This window comes from Pogona vitticeps, chromosome 4, assembly GCF_051106095.1.
Source record: "Pogona vitticeps strain Pit_001003342236 chromosome 4, PviZW2.1, whole genome shotgun sequence".
Classification (NCBI taxonomy): Eukaryota; Metazoa; Chordata; class Lepidosauria; order Squamata; family Agamidae; genus Pogona; species Pogona vitticeps.
In genome coordinates, this window is record NC_135786.1 from 48608378 (window position 1) to 48630877 (window position 22500).

Sequence of the window (22500 nt, forward strand, 5' to 3'; positions counted from 1 at the left end):
GAGGACGAAAATGGTGACCAGCATCCAGTGTCCTACCTGAGTAGGAAACTCCAGAAAGGTGAGAGACATTTGGCAACCGTGGAAAAGGAGTGCCTGGCCATAGTATACGTGATTCAGAAGGCCAAACCTTACATCTGGGGAAGACATTTTGTTCTGTGCACTGACCACTCACCACTGCAGTGGTTAAAGACAATGAAAACCCACAATAGTAAACTTATGAGGTGGGCTTTAAACCTGCAAGACTATGACTTTGAAGTGAAGGTGGTCAGAGGGTCAGTGAACTGTGTTGCTGACGCCTTGTCAAGAAGACCCGAAGAATGAAGACGGCAAAAGAAACCATGGACTATGTATATATTTTGGTGATCAAAAGGTTAAATGTACTTGTTTATTAAACATGCTTGATTTGTATGAATAAAGGTAACTTGATGTATTGTAAATGGTAAATGTTTAAATGCCTAATTGATATGTTTATCCTAAAGTAAGTATGGTATTGTATGTTATGGTATAACTGTTTTTGTATGTTTTGGATCCAGGTTGTTTTTTGGAGAAAAGCACTTTAGCTTTCCCCCTACAAAACAACTTATAAAGAGGGGAGGTGTTACATACAGCACTGATGTTACCTGTCTGTCATGGGTTGGAGGGAAAGTTCCATCCTATGGGGAGTGGAAGGCGGGACATCAGGAGGAGGGGCTGTACTGTATATATATGTGGAGTTTGTGTGGAGAGCTGAAGGACAGCTGAAGGAGAGCTGAGAGAAGAAGCTGGTGTGGGAGTCTGTGTGTCAGACAGGGTACTACTGTGTGTCAGTCAGTACCAACCTGATAGGTTCAGGTGTCTGTATGGGTAGCCAGAACTGATAGGTTCAGGGTCTGTGCTTTATTTAAAGGTGTTCTGTGTGAACCAAACTGGTGTATGTATGATTGAGACAAAGCCACGTTAATGTATCTTATTCACTTGATCATTTTATTTTCCCTGTGTGTTATTTAAATAAACCTTATTCCTTTATTTGTTAAAAATCCATTCCTGGTCTGTGTGACTCCTTACAGGGAATGGTTGGTGGCAGCTTAGTGAAACTGTGGCATATCCCAGTAGGTCTGGGGTTGTCACAATAATCATATGCTATCAAGTCAATCCTGACTTATGGCAACAATTTTCAGGGTTTTCCAATTAGGGAATACTCAGAAGTGGTTTACCTTTCCCTTCTGGGGGTGCCCTGGGACTTTGCAGTTTGCCCAAAGCTGCACAGGCTGGTTCTCCTGGGATGCACAGTGAAGAATTGAATTTCCAACCTCTGGTTCCATAGCCAGATATCTAAAGAGGCAGGTCGCTGAAAGGATAAAAGGAAGGCAGGCCAGCCTAACCTCCCAAAGAGAGCATTCCACAATTTGGAGCAACACCAGAGAAGGCCCTGTTTGTGTCCCCTTCACTTGTAATGGCAATGGGACCAAGAGAAGAGTCTCCTGTGAAGATCTAATGATCTGAGAAGACTCATAAGGGGAAATACAGACCTTCATATGACAAACGGTACTTATAAAAGCACTTTCCTTTACATCTCATCACTCTAACCCAAAGGGCTTTTTATTATGGATAGCTAGCCAGAACTTCGCAATGTTCTTCTTTGGAATACAGCTCCTAAAGTTCCTCCATGTACTATGGCTTTTTGAACCCCAAATAAGAAACCACTATTAGTAAGTATTTAGCAAGTAATTAACCAAGGGAATATACATACCTTGTCTTGGCTCCGAAGCCAGATCGGTCACAATTAGAGAGGTGACCATGTTCTCACAGGCTGGTTGAAGAGCTCAGTGAGTGAGGTACTGACCATGGTGGCAGAGGTTGGAAGTTCAGTTCTTCACTGTGCTTCCTGAAGAGCCAGCCTGTGTAGCCTTAGGCAAGCTGCACAGTTGCAGGATTTCCCAAGAAGAAGGGAATGGTATATCACTTCTCAGTACTCTCTGCCTAGAGTGGCCATTTTGACCAGATAGGCGGGGTACAAATAGAATAAATACATAAATAAAATAGAAAGTGTCACCATATGTCAGAATTGACTTGATTACATAGGATTACTATTATGTTCCAAATATCACATGGCTTTCTTGATTAATTTGGATGAATCATGGAGATCCATGACAGTGCAATAAAAAGAATCGTCCGTGTTCAATTTGTAGCATCTGCAGGTAGAACTAGGAAAAACTACTGCCTGAAACCATGGAAGCTGCTACCAGACAGTGCAAGCAACACTGAACTGAATGAACCAGTGGTCTGATTCTGTATTCATTTCCCCTGTGCTTCCCTTTCTATTATTATAAACTTTACTGGGCAGTTTTTGAAACAGGGAGAATATATATCAATTTGTTTTCTCTTACAACAATTAGAACATACATAATTATATTAGTGGACCTTTGGAATGGCATCCAGACAGGTCTCTGGGTGAATCAATTAGTTCCATCAATTAGTCAATCTAAACTCTTGCAGTATGGATTTATGAGCAATCATGATTTAATAAAACTATGTATCAACATGATGTCATCATACGTTATTTGTATGACTGTTACTTGTGATTTGGTCAGAACAAGCTCATTTGGGTTACTGTGACTGAGTCAGGGACCAAGCTGGATAGGGCATTATGGGACCTGTTGTCCAAAAAAGGTAAATTCCTATCTCTACCATTTTTATGGTCAGTGTTTGTTATGGTATTCTGCCTGAAGAAATATGCTTCAAGAAGCCATTCTCCAAGAGGGCAACTCATTGGTACACATTCAGATGGACCCATCCTTTGGGTGAGTGTCCCAGACATCAGAGGTCTGGGAAACTCCCTTTCCTTTGGGGTGTGTGTGTGTGTGTGTGACTCTTACCAACAAGAGTGAGGTTCACAGTTCGGGTATACATCTGGACCTAGCACTCACCATGGAGACCCAGGTGTCATCCGTTCTGCACATTTCCACCTTTGACGGATTGCACAGCTGCATCCCTATCTTGATGTGGGGGCGCTCACCACTTTGATCCATGTGCTCGTAGTCTCAAGATTAGACTACTGTAATGCGCTCTACATGGGGCTGCCTTTGAGATTGATGCAGAAACTTCAGATGGTACGAAATGCAGCGACCAGACATCTTACAGGGTTGAAAAGGTACCAACATATTTCCCCCATGCTGGCTACCTTCCATTGGCTGCCCATTCATTTCCACATTGATTTCAAAGTTCTTACGATTACATATAAAACCCTAAATGGTTTAGGACCTCAATATCTGGCAGAGCGCCTTTTCCCACCCAGTTCTGCCAGAGTCACTCATTCCAGGGAGGCCGGGCAGCTGAGGGGCCTAACACCAGGGGAGGTCCAGAAGGAAAGAACGAGGAACAGGGCCTTCTCGACAGTGGCCCCTTGAGAACAACTTGCCAGTGGAGATCCACCTGGGTCCCTCTCTGGGTGTTTTCAGGAATAAACTTAAAACCTGGCTATTTGGGCAGGCTTTCCCTCCTGCCATATCTTAATTTCTTATAATTTCACCACCTTGGATCTATAATATATGTTTTTAGTTTTATTGTTTTTAAATTTGTAAACCACCCAGAGTAGACCCTTGGTCTAGATGGGTGGGATAGAAATCCAATAAATAAATAAATAAATACATATTTTGTCATATTTAGAATTGGGTCCATTGAAATAAGACACCAAAGTTAACCAGGATTAGGTCATTTAAATCAATTATATTTAAGTCCATCATTTTGCACGTAAAGCCTTATTAATTTCAACAGGCTTACCATAAGGTATGGCTGAATCAACTAAACCACTGTATTAATAATCCAAGAAGAAATCAAAAATCCGCCAGCCTTCCCACTTTCTTCATGGAACAGGACTGGCTATCTTTTGCTGCTGTCCCTCATCTAGGCCTTGCAAAGCCTAGGTTGCTAGCTGTCCTCATTGCTCAGAGATTGTATGAAAAAGATAAAGATTTCCAATTTTGGCAGAAGGACCCTAACTGTTAAGAAGAGCAAAAACCTGGTGAAATCGGTAATTGTTGGTCTAAGGAATTGGTTCTGTCCAGCTGGTTCAGAAAGACATTTATTAGGGCTTGGGGAAAGTGACATTATTAAAGTGAGCATGCTGATTTCAGACAGCTCCCAATTCATCACTCTGACAGTGACAAACGCAGCCTGAGGTTAAGCAAATGACTAGAGAGAATTCTCTGGCTTTACATTTTTAATGCTTGCCGCATTTTCTGGGCTGCAGAGGGTTCTATTCAAAGGATCCTCTCCCCTGAATAGAAAGGGCAGAGCTGGGCCATGAAACATGCTTGGATTTTGCAAATCAAGTCGGGTTTCTGTCAGTCGGCTATCATGAGTTCATTTATTTTTTAATTATTCCTCACTCCTTAAAATATCCTTTTTTCCCATTTGCAAAAAGAACAGAAGCATTTGACTCAGCTGTGCAGCCGCTGTTCTTTCTGGCTCATTCATCATTGTCTGCTTCCTGAATGGAAAGTAGAGGGTCAGTTTTAAAAGGCTCCAAGCTACAAGCTTTCCTAAATACAGCAATAGCTCCCTAATGGAACTGGGAGTCTTGGCACTCAGACCACCCAGGACTCCTGACAAGAAAATGTGTTCCAGATAGTTTACTATACTCCCTTTGCTTCCCCCACTGCCTTTATCACAAGAGTCATACTACAATACAAGTTGTTTATTGGCCCTACCACATCTTATCTCCTAATACCACCATGACATTGAATCACTGGGACGTATTTCATATGGGGCTGCCCTTGGAAACACTTCCACTGGGCTGGAACATGGCTATCTGAGTTTTGACAGGAGCGAATAGATCAGGGACCATCATTCCTATACAGTATTGTATCCATTACAATGGCTTGGGGAAAGCTGCTAGCATTGAACTACAAAGCTCTAAATGCCTTGAGGCCAGGGTACCTCCAGACATTTTTCCTCTTATATGACCCTATACAATAACTCTGTTCCATTAATGGAGCCCCTTCTTCATGTTCTCTTGCTACCTGCAGTGCAATAAGTAGGTAGATGGTAGAGAGCTATCTCAATTGTGGCATCTGGACTGTGGAATGATTCACTGTGGAATGATTCAACTGACATCCCCACCAGAACTTGGAGATATTACATATTTTGGGGTTTCAACTCCATGAGCCTTTTGACTAGCATGACCAATGGCCTGTTGGCTGGAACATTCTGGAAGCTGCACTCCCCAAAACTAACTTTCTCATGCTCTGCCCTCTAAAATGCCTGTGTTCTGATGAGGAAAATGACAGAGAGTTTTCTTCCAACACACATTTAAATAGCCCCTTTTCTCCTATGAATATTTTCAAATACTGCCATTTATCATTTAATTGTTTAGGTAGCCTATTTGCCATGTGTTGCATATTTTAGCAGTGCAATGAGCAGCCCTAAGTCCACTTGTTTGGAGACAGTGAGGGCAGGCATATATGTCTTTTAAAAAAGAAAGAAATGTTTAGCAGCATTTACCATATGCTGCTTCAGGTTCACAGGCATTTAGTTATATTTATTTATTTATTTATTTATTTATTTATTTATTTATTTATTTATTTATTTATTTATTTAATTTATATCCCGCCTATCTAGTCGTGGTGGACTACTCTAGGCGGCCAACAACAGAGATAAAATACAATAACATAAAACAGCCTAATTACAACAACAATTAAAAATAGGGGAACAATAAAGGAGAGAAGAAAATCAAAAGTAATCTGGAGAGAAGGCCTGCCGAAACATCCAAGTCTTTAATAGGTTCTTAAAGGTGCCCAGCGAGGCAGCTCCGCGAATGCCAGGAGGTAAGTTATTCCAAAGGCGAGGAGCCACCGCCGAGAAGGCCCTATTTCTTGTTTTCTCTTTTCGGGCCTCCCTCGGCGTTAAGCTCCTCAGCCTCACCTCCTGGCTCGCCCGTGTGACCCGGGTAGAACTTGGTGGGAGTAGGCGTTCCGCCACCCCATGAGAGATTTCTCTGGGCAAGTTACACTAACGTCAATACAAACATTTCAGTTCAGCTCACAAAAACTCCAGCAAAAGATAATGCAGTTAATTAACATGCCAAAATACAATATATTGACACTCAGTGCAAAGAAGCATTTCTGAGATAATTAAAATAAGAAAGCAAACCATTTAGAACTTTCAAAGATTTTTAAAAGGCATGGGAAGACTGCACACCTTCACCTGTTCCAAGTCAACAAAGAAAGAGCCAGATGAAAATCTCAGTGAAGACATTCAATTAAAAGGGCATCAGAAAGGCCCTCTCTTCAGTAGCTACCTGCCTGCCCCTCCCTAGGTGGGGCCAATGACTGGACCATCTGAAATCTGGCAGGCTGAAATATAAGAAAGATGGATGTAAAGTGCATAGTACCATCAAATAGAAGCAATGGCATTTTCAGTCCAAATGCAAATGTTTTCAAATGTTTACTTTGATTATTATTTTGTTATATCAACGTTTATATAACATCACCACAAAGGTTTAAAGATACACAGATAGAAGAAAGCTATGACAAAAAAAGTGTATTATTAATTTACACATGCACAGACAAAATATCATTGGTTATTAGATTTAGTTAGTGAATTGAGCATTCAAACTTAAGCAACACTCCAGAAACTGAAGGAATGAGGTACCAGAATTGTGATTTTCTGACATTTCTTATGGCTCTTTCCCCTTTACTCTGCTTTGTTCTTTTTATAGTGTTTCTTTCGAGTTTGCAAAAGCCATAACTTGCTGTCGTTTTAAAATTCAAAGCTGAGATATGGTAGGAGGAGAGTAGAAATACAGCTGCTAGCAATTTAAAGAAATATTGTCTTTGTAAAGATGCATTTTCTATTTTTCTTGTCATCCTGCAGCAGAGCTTGATGCTGATTAAGGTATTATTCTTACACATTCTAGCAACACAATCTACCTAGAGAACACTTCCATTGCAAAATTGCAGGTAAAGAAAGAATGAGTTTGCTTTGTGGCTGCATAGCTAGCTCTTAGACAGCTTCTTTTGGCTGAACTTTGCTCTCTCCCAGCCGTTACCTCAGAAAACCCTCTTACACGCATAGAATAAAAGCAACCAAGAGACGTACAGAGAGATGGCAGTCTGCTCACAAACCTTGCAGACAGGAGTGCTCATTAAAGAGTCTCTCTGGGTCATTGTTTTCTGAGTCTCAGAGGAAGCATCAGGGGCCTTATTTAAACCAGCAGTCAGGCAGACAGGTATACAGAAACCTGTCAAATGAAGCTGGTGGTGCAGTGGGGGCGGATGGGCTGGCAGGGAGACTGTGTAGCTGTAGAAGTGAATTAAACAGCCTGTGCATTTCTGCTGCTTATCTATACTGGAGCTGCTTTGTTCTAAAGTCCGGGTCTGTCACTGCAAAAGACAAGGTCAGGCTGAAGGGGAGAGGATAAGCTAGCCTCCTCTGGTTCCCAGGTTACTGTATGGGAGGGATGCGATTTTCATTGCATGTGGAACTGACTGTTCTGAGGTGCTGAAAGGTTCTTTAATGAATGTCGAGCGGCTCTGTTTGAAGTTGGAAGGTCAGTCAAATATTGCCTGTAACCTTGGAGGGCTTAATCATGCCCCAAGTGCTAGCAGAGCTATTGAAAAGCATCCATCTCAAATGGGATTTTGGCTTTTGCTTTTCCTTTTTTCATCTGGCTGAGATAATTCACAGATTGGAATGTTTCACTTCAGTGGGGGTAGGAACTGCAAAGGGCGGGACAAACACAGAGACGCCATTTGGGCTCATTATGTTTGCTTTTGCTTCGCAACCTTTGTACCAGCCAAAGAATGCTTAGGAGTTTGCTGTAGTCTCTAAGACCACCACAACCATTTCTGGCTCTAGATAGTTTTGCCTCATATTTTTTAAATGTTCATTAAAAAACAAAAAAAGAAATGAATTCAAGAAAATGGTGCCTCCTCTGGAACCTGCGTCTGTTTCCACATCCACAAGCTAGGAACAGACAGAGTTGGCTACTGTCTGTCCTATTTATAAAACCAGTGTGAAGAGGCTATAAGTGAGATAAAAATCAAGTCTCAGGTAAGCATGGTTCAATGTAGCCTCCTTCACTGCGTATAAATATAATGCTTGCCAGATTGTGATGGTGATTCTGATAGAGTCTACGTAATAACGCTGCTGTTCAGAAATACATGCTTATTTTTTTTGCTACCCCATTGTCTTGAATAATTTGCTATTTTGATACTAGCATATAGTAGTGTGTATTTTTAGATTTTAAGATGTTCAGAATCCTTAATCCTTAGCATGATTTAGTATATTGCTAGGAGCCCCTGTGGAGGTGTCACTTCATCCTTAAACTTTTTGTAGTATGGGGGACCAAGCCTTGACTCATATGATGCAAAGAAGCCACATCAGGAAGCAGGACATTATTCTCCCTCTAAAAGTAAGAGCAGCAGGACAGAAGCAGAACAAACAAACCTCTCATAACATGAAGACATGGTCACAAGATCACATTTCTGAATCCATACTGCATGAAGGTGATATCATAATCTCAGTTTCCCATAACATCCAAACCAGAATTAAATCCAAAGTAAGCAGGGGAACACTATTATAAGAAGCTACCACCTGCATTGATCCTTTATGTTTGTGAAAAATGTTCAGTAATGAATATATAATAAAGCATATGTGTGTAACAAGGTTTACCCAAATTTTAATACACAACTCCTTCCTTTGGAAAATAATGCTATATGCCAAACATGGTGCTTGAGATAGAACCCAGAGATGGCGAGCAATGAATTAAAGTAACCTATAGAGTTAAATTTTTGTGTGTGTGTGTGTGTGTGTGTGTGTGTGTGTGTGTGTGTGTGTGTGTGTGTGTGTGTGTGTGTGTGTGTGTGTGTGTAAAACAAGCATAATGGAGATTATTTTTTTCAAAATTAAAGGTTATAGCAACATTTGCTCTTTTGGTGTAATGAATAACATTTTAATTGTTTTAAAATGATTTTAAAAGAGAAATATTAGATGATTTTTAAAGGAGTTTGATAGGATACTTTTCATGTTTTAGGCCACTGGTTCTTAACCTTGGGTTACTCAGGAGTTTTGGGCTGCAACTCCCAGAAGCCTTCACCACCAACTGTGCTGGCTGGGGTTTCTGGGAGTTGCAGTTCAAAAGCATCCGAGTAACAAAGGTTAAGAACCACTGTTTTAGGCCATTGTCTTTTAAATGAGTGATAATGTTTGAAGACTGAGTGAACAGTGAGCACTGGTGCCAAGTGTAGGGGATGAAAAGGAGAAAAAAGGTGCAACTGATCAGTGACAAAACTTAGCTGCATAGATTGCTAGCCACTATGTTTAAAGACTGCCAATTTGGCACTTTTCAGATATGTTGATACAAATTCGGTCATCCTCAGATAGCAATCAGATTGTGGGATACCGTATATACTCCTTGAGAAGCCTTTTGAAAGAACCAACAACAGAAATGTAGCAATGCTATTAACGAAAATATTATATGCCATTTTCTCTGACAGTCCTGCAGTTTCCAATTTTAATGGCAATGATTCATACAACAAATGAACTTGTTAACAAATTTCCCCATCCAAAATTAACAGATTAGACTTTTAAACTCACTTAAAACTTGATGAAATATGTAAAAAAATTTTCAACTAATGTTCCATTCTCAGCTACAGCTTAACATTTTAAGAGTCTTATGCTCTACCATCTCAACTAGCTAGGCCTTGCTGATGAAGAGTGAAAGTCAGTAATCAGTGAGTGGCTTTGCATCTACAACAATACCACAGATATATCATGTGAATCATTAGACAACAAGTGGAAACAGTGAGACGGAATAGCAGAGATGAGGATAGGTAAAGGTAAAGGTTCCCCTTGACAATTTTTGTCCAGTCATGTTCGACTCTAGGGGGCGGTGCTCATCCCCGTTTCCAAGCCATAGAGCCAGCGTTTTGTCCGAAGACAATATTCCGTGGTCACATGGACAGTGCGACTTAGACACGGAACGCTGTTACCTTCCCACCGAGGTGGTCCCTATTTATCTGCTCACATTTGCATGCTTTCGAACCGCTAGGTTGGCGGGAGCTGGGACAAGCAACGGGAGCTCACTCCGTCGCGTGGATTCGATCTTACGACTGCTAGTCTTCTGACCCTGCAGCACAGGCTTCTGCGGTTTAGCCCACAGCGCCACCACGTCCCAGAGATGAGGATAAGTCAGTGCTAAATCCCTGATAACTGAGTTGCAAGGACTCATTAAGCACAAAAATGCTCACATTTTACAAGGATGACTTTCTTACATGTGGATAGCATCAGATGTGCATTGTCTTCTCAAGAACCTAAGAAGTTGCCATTTACTGGGTCATTCCATTTCTCAGCCTAACATCATCATGAAAGTGACTTCTCCAGTCTCAGGTTGCAAGGCTGACCCTACCACTAAGGAGAGAGAGGTGGTTGCCTTAGATAGTAAATGATAAAAGTGGCAACAGGCATTTAGGTGGCTTTCGTCCATGTTTTACCAATGAAGTATGGTTCCCTTCCACAGCACTGAGTTCTAGATGTGGACCTCAGATTCATTCTGGAAGAAGGTCTGTAGTTACTAATTGTACTAGCAATTTGGAATATTTCTCTAAAATGTCCCCAAAAGAAGTTCTGTTTGATAGATGAAGTGGGGAAACTCAACCTTCTCCTCTCTTCTCCTTCTGTGCAGATTTCATTTGGATGTTGCTGTCCCTTGCCCTCCTAGGGGATGCCCCAGTTCACCTTTGCTTGCTTTTGTGGACTCCATGGGTTCTGCAATATGAAGAGGAAAAAGGAAGATGCCAATGCTGAGCAAGAAACCGCTGTCTGAGAGAAGAAGGCACATCATTTTTGTACCGCCTTCAATCAGTCTATTGTATTGGAGTAATTAGGTATGGTATTATTATCTTTTTAAGCTCCTTTTCTTTGAATTCTCTTTTCCAGAAAACTCTTCTGCCCACTTACTAGACTAATGAATGGGACATCCAACAACACCTCTGTTTATTTTATTTTTTTAACATGACCCCCCCATACAGATGTCTAGATTAGATTAAGGCTGTGCCAAAGTAAATATATGCATCCTGTGGCAGTGGTGGGGTGTCTTCATGCTCTTTAAAAACTAAAGAGCTCTGACTCTATAATTAATAATAAATATTAATGATAATTAACAAGCTAGTTTTCTCCAGTTTTATCTACAGTCAATAGTTGTTTTCTTTGGCAAAAGCTTGGCCTCAGAATCTGAGGTTAATTCCGAATGAGTCTGCACTTCAAAGACAGCTATAATGTGCCAGTCAAGACAAAATTTGAATTAATGACTTAGTCTACTTAGAGCCAGGATGTTTATGTAATCAACACTTTGAAAGTTCATTACCTGTGGTATGATCATGTTGAAGGTTCCTTACCTGCATCTGGAGCCCACTTAACACCATCCCAACTCCCCAAATCACATTAAAAGTATATACAAATCTGTGGCATAAATGTTGTTCCCCAAGAGTTTCAGGAACTACACTGGAATCCACAGAAGCTCACACTGAAATACATCTGTTAGTCTTTGAAGGGTAAACAATTTTTTATTTTTTTATTTTTTATTTATTTATTTATTTATTTATTTATTTATTTATTTATTTATTTATTTATTTATTTATTTGCTATACATACTGCATATAGAAGTTTACTCTGAGGACAAGAAATAACCACATGCAACTCACTGTCCTTCCATACAAAGATCCAGTCCTGGTTACCCTAAGTGTTCCTCATTTCAGCAGTACAATTTTATCTCGGGAGTCATTTTGTTGCTGCTACTGTTAAATAGGTGGGAATGTGAAATCCTGATCCATTACAAATCATTCAGTAATCCTGATCTACCCTCTGCCCACCCTGTGCTAGAGACCCCAAAGGGGAAGAATCTAACTCTGTGGTCAAACAGAGACACTATACTCCTCTTTCCAGCTTCCCCATGGAGCTTGATGGATTAGCACAGAAAGATACATTGGCAGGAAGAGATGAACCCTCTACATGAATGATAGCCTCTCTTATCAGCGTCGGCAGTGGGGAAAATAGAATGTAGAAGATGTTAATCTGCTTTATTACATTTATTTCTCTCTTTTCCTGTTCTTTGCTAGAGACTTTACAGGCCCAAAATACAGATGTCTGTGTGAAAAGAGGAACAGTCGCTAGAAATCCAGAAGCTGGTTGGCAAAATAGCATTTCAGCAAAGCAGGCTTTTCCTACTTTGAATCACCCTCAGCCTTAGAGACTTTGAATATTGAAGACCCATAAGATTCTGCTAATTTGTTGAGGTACAGATTTATGTGTCCCTGTTCATTTGTTTGTTAATTTTGTAAGAAAGCTATCAGCTATATCCAAAAATGGGAGTCAATTCCCTGTTCCCATCTGCTGCAATCAAAAATTATCAGATCTGCAACATCTATTTGACCCCCCCAAAAAATCTGTATACTACTTGCAAGTACAGCTTGTGACATCATACCTCGTTTAGTTCTTATCTTCTAAAAGTGTCAGCACCCGCTTTTCAAATTATCCAATGGTTCTTTTTCTTCTGTTCTGGAAAATGCAGTTCCATATTTATTTTAAGTGCTGGGCACAGAAACTTTACTCTGGGATGAGGATAATCTGTATGCAGATACTAATTTCTCCTCCAAGAAAAGGGTACAGATTTTGTTTAAAAAAACCCAAAAAGTATTTTGTCACCTTCTACTTTGTAGACTGCTGCCTACTTCATTATTGGCATCTGAAACCCCCACTTCCATGGCAGTAAAAATACCTTTTAGAACAAAGTAAATAAACAACATTTGCTACCTTTTTATGACTCCAAAATCTAACTAAGGGTTCACTTATCTGCGTACCGATAAGGCTGGATCTGGAAAGCAGTACTGTATCTAGTCAAGCCATTATGTAATATGCTTGGTATGTGGAAGAATGAGTTAATCTAATCCTTGGTGATCTCAGTGTTGCTCTGCAGTCAGTGGGGAAAGATTATCTAGAGTGTTGCCACTAACCAAATCTTCCAACTTCTGTGTTGTGCAAACTTTTGCACAGTGAATTTATACCATCACAAAGTTCTTCACTAGTGCTACATCTGTTGTGTGGCATGTTCTTTGGTTACCTCTTGGCTCACACAGGAACTGATCAGCAGCTCTTAAACTCTCTCTAGGCTCAGATAAACCAACATGTCAGGGTGCCTGAGACTGGGATGTAATTTTAATACATGATGTTTGGGCTGTTTCCAGTATTTTGACATCCTGAGGTCACCATCTGATTAATGTCACTAGCCATTATTCTGCAGAGCATAAGAGATTAGCCTTGAATGGCATCTTGCCTTGGACATATAGAATGAGCTACTTTGCATGGCATGTCCTCTTCCTCCTGCTAAACTCCCTTAGCTGTTTGTACATCTTTGTATTTCTGCTAATAGTCCAGGCTTTCACCAGAGCAGAAATGCTGTATAATGTAGTGAGCTGCTCTTCCCCCATGCACACATCTTTGGGGGGGGGGGTAGCAGTTTAACTTCCCATGAACTACACAATGATGGCTTTATTTTCTCATTCCATGAGGGTAACGTGAAATCTCTCTCCAGCAATGATAAAGAGTTGAGCCAATTTGCTGTTGGTTTATTTTTCTTTCTTTCTTTCTTTCTTTCTTTCTTTCTTTCTTTCTTTCTTTCTTTCTTTCTTTCTTTCTTTCTTTCTTTCTTTCTTTCTTTGGTACACAAAGACGAAAAACTAGGACAGATTTTAATTCATCTTTGTCAGGTACTAACAGATGATGTTGCTGTAGGAGATCCCTGAGTTGTTTCAAACCTGTAACTCTAAAGAGCAGTACAATAATGGGCTGAATCCACAGTATGGATTCATTTGACACTCAGTCGTCACTCTCATTGAATCAGTCCAAAATGATTGTGGAAGAAGACCCCCCCCGTCCTTTCTTTCTCTTTTTCTTTCTATTTATTGCCATGGAGTTGAAAGAAGATACTCTAACTAATTCTAAGATACACAAACAGTAGCCTAGGGGAATAACCTAAGACATCTAACATTGGATTCAGTCTGGTACACATTGTACATCAGAGCATGTACTTTTGATGGCAGAAGTCTATGCATTCTTACTTTGGAGTAGGTTCTGCTAGAATTGAGTGGAATTCCCCTCTTACTCATAATAGCAGGCTATGTTTGTCTTACTTTTTCTCAAAAGCACCCAAACTGTTCTTCTACCACATTTTAATTCCAACTTATGAAAGTCTCATGTCTGTATAACAGGTGGAGAAATAACCTTGTTGATATTAACATTTTGTCTTTTTAAAATAACTTTTGCTATATGTACTGCATTGTCTGAGGAGAGGCATGCTAGCCAATAGGCATCTGTCATTGCTGGCTTTTCCATAGTTCAGACTGAAGTGCTGCACAACTGCTATATCATTTAGAGTTTGCCTCAGGACAAAAGAGGTCCATTTATTTGGACCTACCTAGCAGGTCTCTATCACTCTTAAAAGATTGCTTTGTCTTTCATGCGCTGCTATAATCCCTGATGTTTTCTGAGTGACCTTCTTCTAAAGTTTTCAAGTCCTCAAAAAGCTGAAACTGAAATTTTAATTCCCATATGAATCAACAGTGTAAGCAGATGTGTGTTTGTTTGTATGTGTGTGCGTGCATGTGTTTGTGTGTGTGTGTGCATGCATGTGCATGTGCAGTTGTTTATTCTGTTGCATTCAATGTATGGTGACCCTCATAAGGTTTTCAAGGTTTGTGAGATATTTAAGGAGTGGATTTACCCATACCACCCATTAGTGTATTTCCATATATATGTGCTTTCAGAGAAGATTCTTGTGCTCCTAACTGGGCCCTGACACTCAAGGGAGGAAGAGAAATAACAACAGACACCTTATCTCAGGGAATGATGCCACAAACTCTATTGGTTGCACCAGCATGCTCTCTAGCACAGTGGTCCCCAACCTTGAGCCTCCAGATGTTCTTGGACTTCAGCTCCCAGAAATCCTGGCCAGCAGAGGTGGTGGTGAAGGCTTCTGGGAGTTGAAGTCCAAGAACATCTGGAGGCCCAAGGTTGGGGACCCTTGCTCTAGCAGATACATTGGGAATGATCTGGAGCACTGAGAGACCCTTGTGTCTAATACCACCCAAACAACCCAGCCATCAGCTGGGGCCAACCCAGGAATAACTGTCTTGTGAAGACCGCAAGGGCATATGACCATTCTGTAACTCCCTGTCACTAGAGGTCAAGGTTGGGTATCTGGTTCCCAAACTAAGTCTAATCATGCCTTCACCCCAGCTCCTTGAAGGAGATCCAGGTCTATATTTTCTGTTCCAATACTGGATCCAGCTAAATGCCCACAACTCCCCCAAAAGTTTTACATAGTAGTAGAAATACAACTGGGCAACTTAAACCACAGACCCCAAAAAGAAAACCACATGCAAATGTTATTACACCCACCCTACAAGGCAGGAGGGAAGATCAACAAAAACAAGAGTGTTGGCAGTTTGGCAAGTCTTTGTCCTTAAATGTGAAGCAGACAGAGTGGAGTGAAGCCTGTCCTGTCCCTAATGAAGTACTGACAAAGATCTTGGTTCATCCATGCTTCCAAAATTACAAAACCAAGCTTCAGTGCCAAACCAAAATCATCATACAGTACAGTATAGAATTTTACTATGCACTAGTTGCTTCTTTCAAGTATTAACAAATGGTGAATGCATAGAGGTACAGTGGTGCCTCGCTTAACGATTGCTTCGTACAATGAAAAATTCACTTAACAATGGCTTTTTTGGAGTGATCTTGTGCTTCACTTAACGATTTTCCCTATGGGCGATTTTCGCTTAATGATTTCGGGACCATGCTTCACTTAACGATGACAGTTTTAAGTCCCCTTGTTTCGCTTAATGTTTTTTTACAGCCCCGTTTTTGCTATTTTTAAAATATTCTAAAATGTTTTAAAAATGTTTAAAATGCTTGGAATTGTTAGTGCACCTAATAAAACCTTCGTTAACTTAATTTGGCTTTGTTCTGAGTCTCTTTGAATTTTTTGTGAATTTTTTTCCCCATTGAAATAGGCTTCAATGCATTTCAATGGGTTTCGCTTAACGTTTTTTCCTATGGGGATTTTCGCTTAAGGATGGTAATCCGTTCCAGTTTTCAGTGCATCTCTATGGGAAATGGTGTTTCGCTTAACGATGTTTTCACATAGCGATGTTTTTTTTTGAACCAATTAAATTCGTTAAGCGAGGCACCACTATATTTCTTTGCTGGTTGATGCACATGTGTTGAAAAGGTGCAGCTTCCTGATTACATCTAGCACAAATCACACCTCATAGTAATACCTTATCTTTCTCAGTTTTTGAGAGATATGCCTTGAAATGCGAGAGTGTCAATGGGTGTAGGCGTGTGGGAAGAGTCAGTGAGTAGTGGGTGTGAGGAAGGTTCTTTTAAATAATGAAAACAGTAATCCAGAACATTGCCTTACTGTGTCTTTCATGACAGCTGTGTATTATTTGTACAAATTATAAGTCTTCCCTGGAACCAGAATGTCTGCAAATATTTAATTTACATGACAGTCATCAGGGAGGAATCAAAACACGTGTGCTATGAAGCGTTATCTCAACCTGTACTTTGTTTTGATCTTTTGACAGGGATGATTTTGCCAAGAGAAGTTTCATTGTGCCTGTTTAAGGTAATGAACAAGTTTATATGGCAACTGTAATGGTAGAAGACACGAACAAACTGCGGGGGATGAAGCCAAAGAAAAGACAATCTCAAATTTCCTTGTTATGGCCTCTTCTGAAAAACGCAAGATGGAAGTTTGTGAAATTATAAAAATGAACACCTTACCCAACCTAAAACACTCTGCTATCTATACATACACAACTAATGCTGGAATCTTAAAACTGTGAAATAGACAAGATACAAATCCAACAGTTCTAGTGACGCTGACCTTGGTATTTAAGGGTATAAGAATGGTATTAGTGTCTTTTTTGCAGGTTGTACAATGACAACATTCCAATATTATCTGACATAGAAATACTTTATATATATATATGTGCTGACATACTTTTTTCCCCACTGAGATGATATGATAATACAAAGCACTTTATTTCTATAGGATCAATAGATGAGATTTTTTGAAGGAGTAGCTTAGACCAGCTTCTCTATATTCATGGATTTCTGTCTCTTCAGGATTCTTTCCCTCAGAAGACAGAATGAAGAAATCAAAGAATTAATTGCTATCTTTCACATTTTACCAATATCACCTCTAACTGCTTTAGCTGCTTGATATGTTCTCCGATTGTCAAAGTGCAATACTTGAGTGATTCAAAAGTTTATTATCAGCCCTTAAAAAGTAATTTTCTGAGTGGTTAGCTAAGGATTTTGTTGAAAAGTCATGCTATTTCAGGGTGCATGCTCCCCCAAAACAATTAAGTCATTCTCTTTTATATTTTATTCACTGAAAATATTCTATGCATCAATTCTTGTCATAATTACCACTGTAAACAATAGGCATTTTGCTCCAGAGTGATTAGCTGCAATGCTATGCACATTTACATATTCAGTATGCAAAATTATATGCTGTACTGATTTTGTGTCATTGATTTAAGAAAATAATGGTCATACATAATATATTTCTTGAATGTACCTGTATTCAGTCTGCACTGTCACTTTTATGGGTAACTAAAGAATATCATGTCTGGGTAGCTAGCGCAAAGTAGAAAGAGTAGCAGGGCTGGGAGTTTGATTCCCCACTGTGCCTCTTGGGAGAAGAGGTAGCCTGTGCATCCTTGGGCAAAGTACATGGTCCTGAAGCATCAGCAGAAGGAAAGACTTGTAAATCTCTTTGAGTAATTTACACCTAGAAAACCCTAGGATAAGTCACTGTAATTCAGAACTGACTTGAGAGCATATAATTATTATTAAAGATTACTATTAGCATGCATATAGGATACTAAAGATTCAACTAAAGTGTAATAGATATTTATAAACTGATCTATTTATCTATAGATATAGTAGATATTTACTCTGAAATATAAAGGGGTTCAGCTGGTGTGTACCAGATTATTATGATTTCATAGTGTATCACATTCTCAGAAATAAGAGAAATGTAAAAATAAGACTCCATCAAACCTAGAAGCTCTGAGATGCCTCCATATATACACCTTGGGATGGTCTGACAGCATGGCAAGGCAATATACTTAATGAAATAAGTATACTTAATGAAATAAGTGAGACAAGGACAATATTTCCTTAGTCACATGAAAGCAGGCTGTTCCAAGGGCTAAAGGCTTGCTGAAAAGTTAGGAAGAGACATAATGAACACTGTTCCTCTCTTTTCTAGAGACTTCGAGCAAGTTCTTGTTTTGGGGGCAATATTACTAACAGCTTTGGAGATAAAAGTGATACTTAATACATTTAGGGTTAAAGGTGCTATGCAAAAGCTGAGTGTAACTGATAAGCACAAGCTTTAAATCCATACCTTTTCACGAAACACTTAGAAATATATTTAAGTCCTGCTGCAGTTTATGAGAATTAGTCTCATCTTATGCACAGCTACACAAAAGTATGTTCCCTGAATTCAGTGGGAGTTATTCTTAGTAACGAACAAAGGCAAGTATAAGGTTGCAGCCATCGTGTTAATGATACATATATATTGCTGAAGAGGGGTTGAATTAAGTATGTCTCCAAGCACTTTACTTTAGGGCCTAATTATAATGATCCATATTCACTGCTACTGTAACAACAATGACCTCTACAGATTTTCCGTTTTGTTTTTTTCTGCATAAAGGCACAGGTGCAGCTTTTCAATCTATATTTGTTGCCATTCACTGAATTCACTCAGACCAGGTATCAAGACATTGTATGCAACCATTTCCAAAGACAGCCTTACTTTGTAGTCTGGGGACTTGGCTTGATCCATTCAGAAAATACTGCTTTTGGAAAAAAAGCATAAATCCTGGGGTTTTCCTCAATGTCAACCTGTGCCCTACTTACAGAATGTTGCATTTACAGAAATGGGCGAGCGGTTGAGGCCATTTTCAGCAACGGAGGAACAAGATATTAATTTAGTTCACAGCAGTGTCAGTGTTAGGCAGAGGCCTTAAGCAGCATATCTTATGCCTCTCAAAAACGTATGAGGAAGAATGCTCTGTTTAGGAAATGTTTTTATGTTCTAGCATCAGTGGGGATCAGGCCCTGTATTTAAACATCACCTGACCCAATCAGTAGTAGCTGTTTGCTGTTTCCACATCTTCTGTCCTACTGTGACACTTTGGCAATTGTAGAGTCAATGGAGCCATACATCATGATCATTAATAAGAGACAAACAGCTGGGTCACATCAGGATAAATCTCGCAGCTGGCATAACCGAAGCTTAACTGTGTTACTCCCATAGCTTCTTCCCATGTTGTGGAAGACATGTGCTGTGTCTTACTGGCTGAAAAATCATAAGGCTATCTAAAAGACCGAAATCATCCATGGCCTGTTTTATTTGATCAAGCTGCATTTTTTAAAGTTCCGGGCTTAATTTAATGGGAAATCTTTATACATGATAAATGAAAATAGATGTTATATGACTATTTTTAACTCTCATGGTAAATGCTTCCATCATGCAGAAAGTACATTTCTTGCTGTGCCATATCATCTGGCCTAATCTGGATCTCTAGCTCTTGTCAGTGAAAAAATAGGAGTGAAACATACATGTTTAGAGCTGGGAAACACCAAGGCTGAACATACCCTGATGCAGGTTGCACTTGTTTCATCTTCCCATTTTGCTCTCTAGATTCCATTATACAGGAACATAAATAGAAATGTTCCTCGGGAGTCTTCCAACCTCAGTAGCCATAGAAACCAGCTATTTCTGTCTATTTTACATGATATCAATAAATGACTTTTTCTGTATTGCAATAGACAGGTCAATTCAGCTTTCTGCTAACTGGATATCCTCAATAAGCCATGCATACCTATTGTATAATACTGTACATCAAAGAGGAAAAAACATGCTTATATATAGGCATGCTGTGAAATCTGCTACTTAGATGATTCATGCTATTAAATATCCTTCAAGAAAAATAAATATTTGGCGGAATTTTTCAAACAGACTCTGTATAGTATTGATTATAAAAAATAAATCTCTGGGACAAAGTGGTGGTAGCCATCATTTTGGATATTCACATTCTCTTCTTTGCTAAGTTGATACCTTTTAAAAGATAACATCACACTGTGCTTTTTTAAGATTCAGTGTAAAAAGATTTTGAGAAAACACTTGTAACAACAGAGAAAACTAGTCAACAGTAGTATTATTGCTTTATGGAAATGTATTTGTTAACAAAAGTTTTTTATAGATGACAAATATTTATGTGGTCAATAACAAGTGCACTTTACAAAGGAAAATATAACTAGGATTCTTCTGCTAGATGGTTCAAGCCATTTGTATCTTATACAGGATGTTTAGGTTCGTAGCTCTGTAATGTGAAAGGGATGATATATCTATAGTATCTATGTGGTACCCTAACTTGTAGGGCTGGAAGCACTGTAATGTAGGTATCAGCTGTTTATTGGATTCTTATATAGTGCAGTTTCTTTTGTCAAAACAGTTATCCAAAATCTCTGGTTATCCCATTTCACTATATACTTCCCTTCAGCTCAAGAAGTTTTGTATCCCTTTATAAACTCATTCATGTAACACCGGCATTTATACATTTCATGGTATCTCTTGTAAACATATTTCTGTGACCTTCTAATTATCTGAACGCTTTGAACCACTCCAAGATATCCCATTTCAACAAACAAGCTGGTAATGTATGGTACTATACATCTGGATGATTATCAGAAAGGCTGTGAAACAGTGTATATCCTTCAAATCCTATGAGACCGACTGATTTGTATAAAAAATATTTGTGAGCAAATGGTGCTAAATAAATGAATATTTGAGAATTATATGTGATTCTACTATGGAAACAAATATAAAGTGGAGTTTCTCTGAGCCTTGCTGAGTGTTACTGAAATCACTTTTTTCAAACTGAATACTGTAAAAGATTTATAGAGGCTGAAACGGTAGCTGAGGTGAAGTATAGGAACTCCATGACTTTTATCACTGATGCCAGCCCGCTGAGAATGCTCTACAGCTGGTGCTTCTCAGAGTTGACTGAACAAAATGTCTTATGGTCAGATCACGAAAGGTCTGCAGTTGATTTTCTTTCAGCACTTAGCAGGTATCTTTGGGTTGCAAGTACATGAAGCCCAAAGATGTCTGCTGTAACAAGTTGGTTTACAAGGTTGTATTGTAAATTATAAATGCCTATCATGTCTGTATCTTCGACTTAATTACTTGCCTATTGATTGGTCTCCTGGCTGATTAATTCCCTCTTCTGCCTGATGCCAGTTTTGGAACCACTTGAATTGTTTGACTTCAGATTCTCTTTCTTTCTTTTTTGAAATTGAAATAAGCACTTTCTTGAGCTAACTATGAAAGCATGCTTAGAAGACCCAATATATTAACTGCTGTAATAAACAGAGTTTATTATTGCATCTCATTGCAGTCTATGAATTTTATCAGCTCCCTTGATGATGATGCTTTGCTCACCGCTGTAACCAATGAGCTAGTATATCAGCTACACCCCAACCCTGAACAACTGCATATTTGAATAAGGAAAGACACACTTTTTGTCTATGATCAGAAATAATATGTAATAAGGTGAAAGGGAAGCTAAATGAAGTCATGGTGGCAAAAATCTAGCCATCTGCCTTCTTATTGTTTTGCCTTAGAAGAACTATTTATTTATTTATTTATTTATTTATTTATTTATTTATTTATTTATTTATTTATTTATTTATTTATTTATTTATTTATTTATGTATTTATTTATTTATTTATTCCTTCCTTCCTTCCTTCCTTCCTTCCTTCCTTCCTTCCTTCCTTCCTTCCTTCCTTCCTTCCTTCCTTCCTTCCATTTATACCCTGCCTATCTGGTCATTGCGACCACTCTAGGCGGCTTACAACACGAAATATAAAACTATATATATATATAAAACATAGTTTACACAATTAGAAAATTTTTTCCAAGATGGAAAGAAAGACAAAATAAATCATAACAAAAAAGGGGGAGGAAAATTAGGAATTAACTGGGGGGAGGGGAGGCCTGCCTAAACATCCATGTTTTCAGTTGTTTCATAAAAATACCCAGCGAGGGAGCCGCGCAAATCTCCGGAGGCAAGTTGTTCCAGAGGCGAGGAGCCACTGCCGAGAAGGCCCGGTTTCTTGTTTTTCCTTCCGGACCTCCCTTGGCATCAGGCTCCTCAGCCTCACCTCCTGACTCGCACGAGTGACACGGGTAGAACTGGGTGGGAGTAAGCGTTCCGCCAAGTATCGAGGCCCTAAACCGTTTAGGGCTTTAAACATAAGCATCAGAACTCTGAAGTCAATGAGGAACCGAACTACTCGGAAATAGTAAAGTCATGCCTCTGCTCCACAGTTTTCAGATATTTTGATTCAAACTTTTACCACCACTTATTTATACAACC

General features: G+C 39.3%; 1 protein-coding gene across 8 annotated transcripts in view; it reads left to right on the forward strand.

Annotated features, from left to right (window-relative positions):
• The window catches only part of BLACAT1 (BLACAT1 overlapping LEMD1 locus), a 123197-nt gene extending 101690 nt beyond the window's left edge, over window positions 1-21507 (forward strand). For 4 of the 8 annotated variants that reach the window (XM_072997285.2, XM_072997283.2, XM_072997282.2 and 1 more), the window contains exons 2-4: window positions 10664-10865; window positions 12096-12272; window positions 16623-21507. In XM_072997285.2, the coding sequence (XP_072853386.2) occupies window positions 10703-10804 (102 nt within the window). In that variant the 5' untranslated portion in view covers window positions 10664-10702 and the 3' untranslated portion in view covers window positions 10805-10865; window positions 12096-12272; window positions 16623-21507. The other 4 variants (XM_072997286.2, XM_072997287.2, XM_072997284.2 and 1 more) reach the window with 4 other exon arrangements.
• The last annotated feature ends 993 nt before the right edge of the window (window positions 21508-22500 follow it).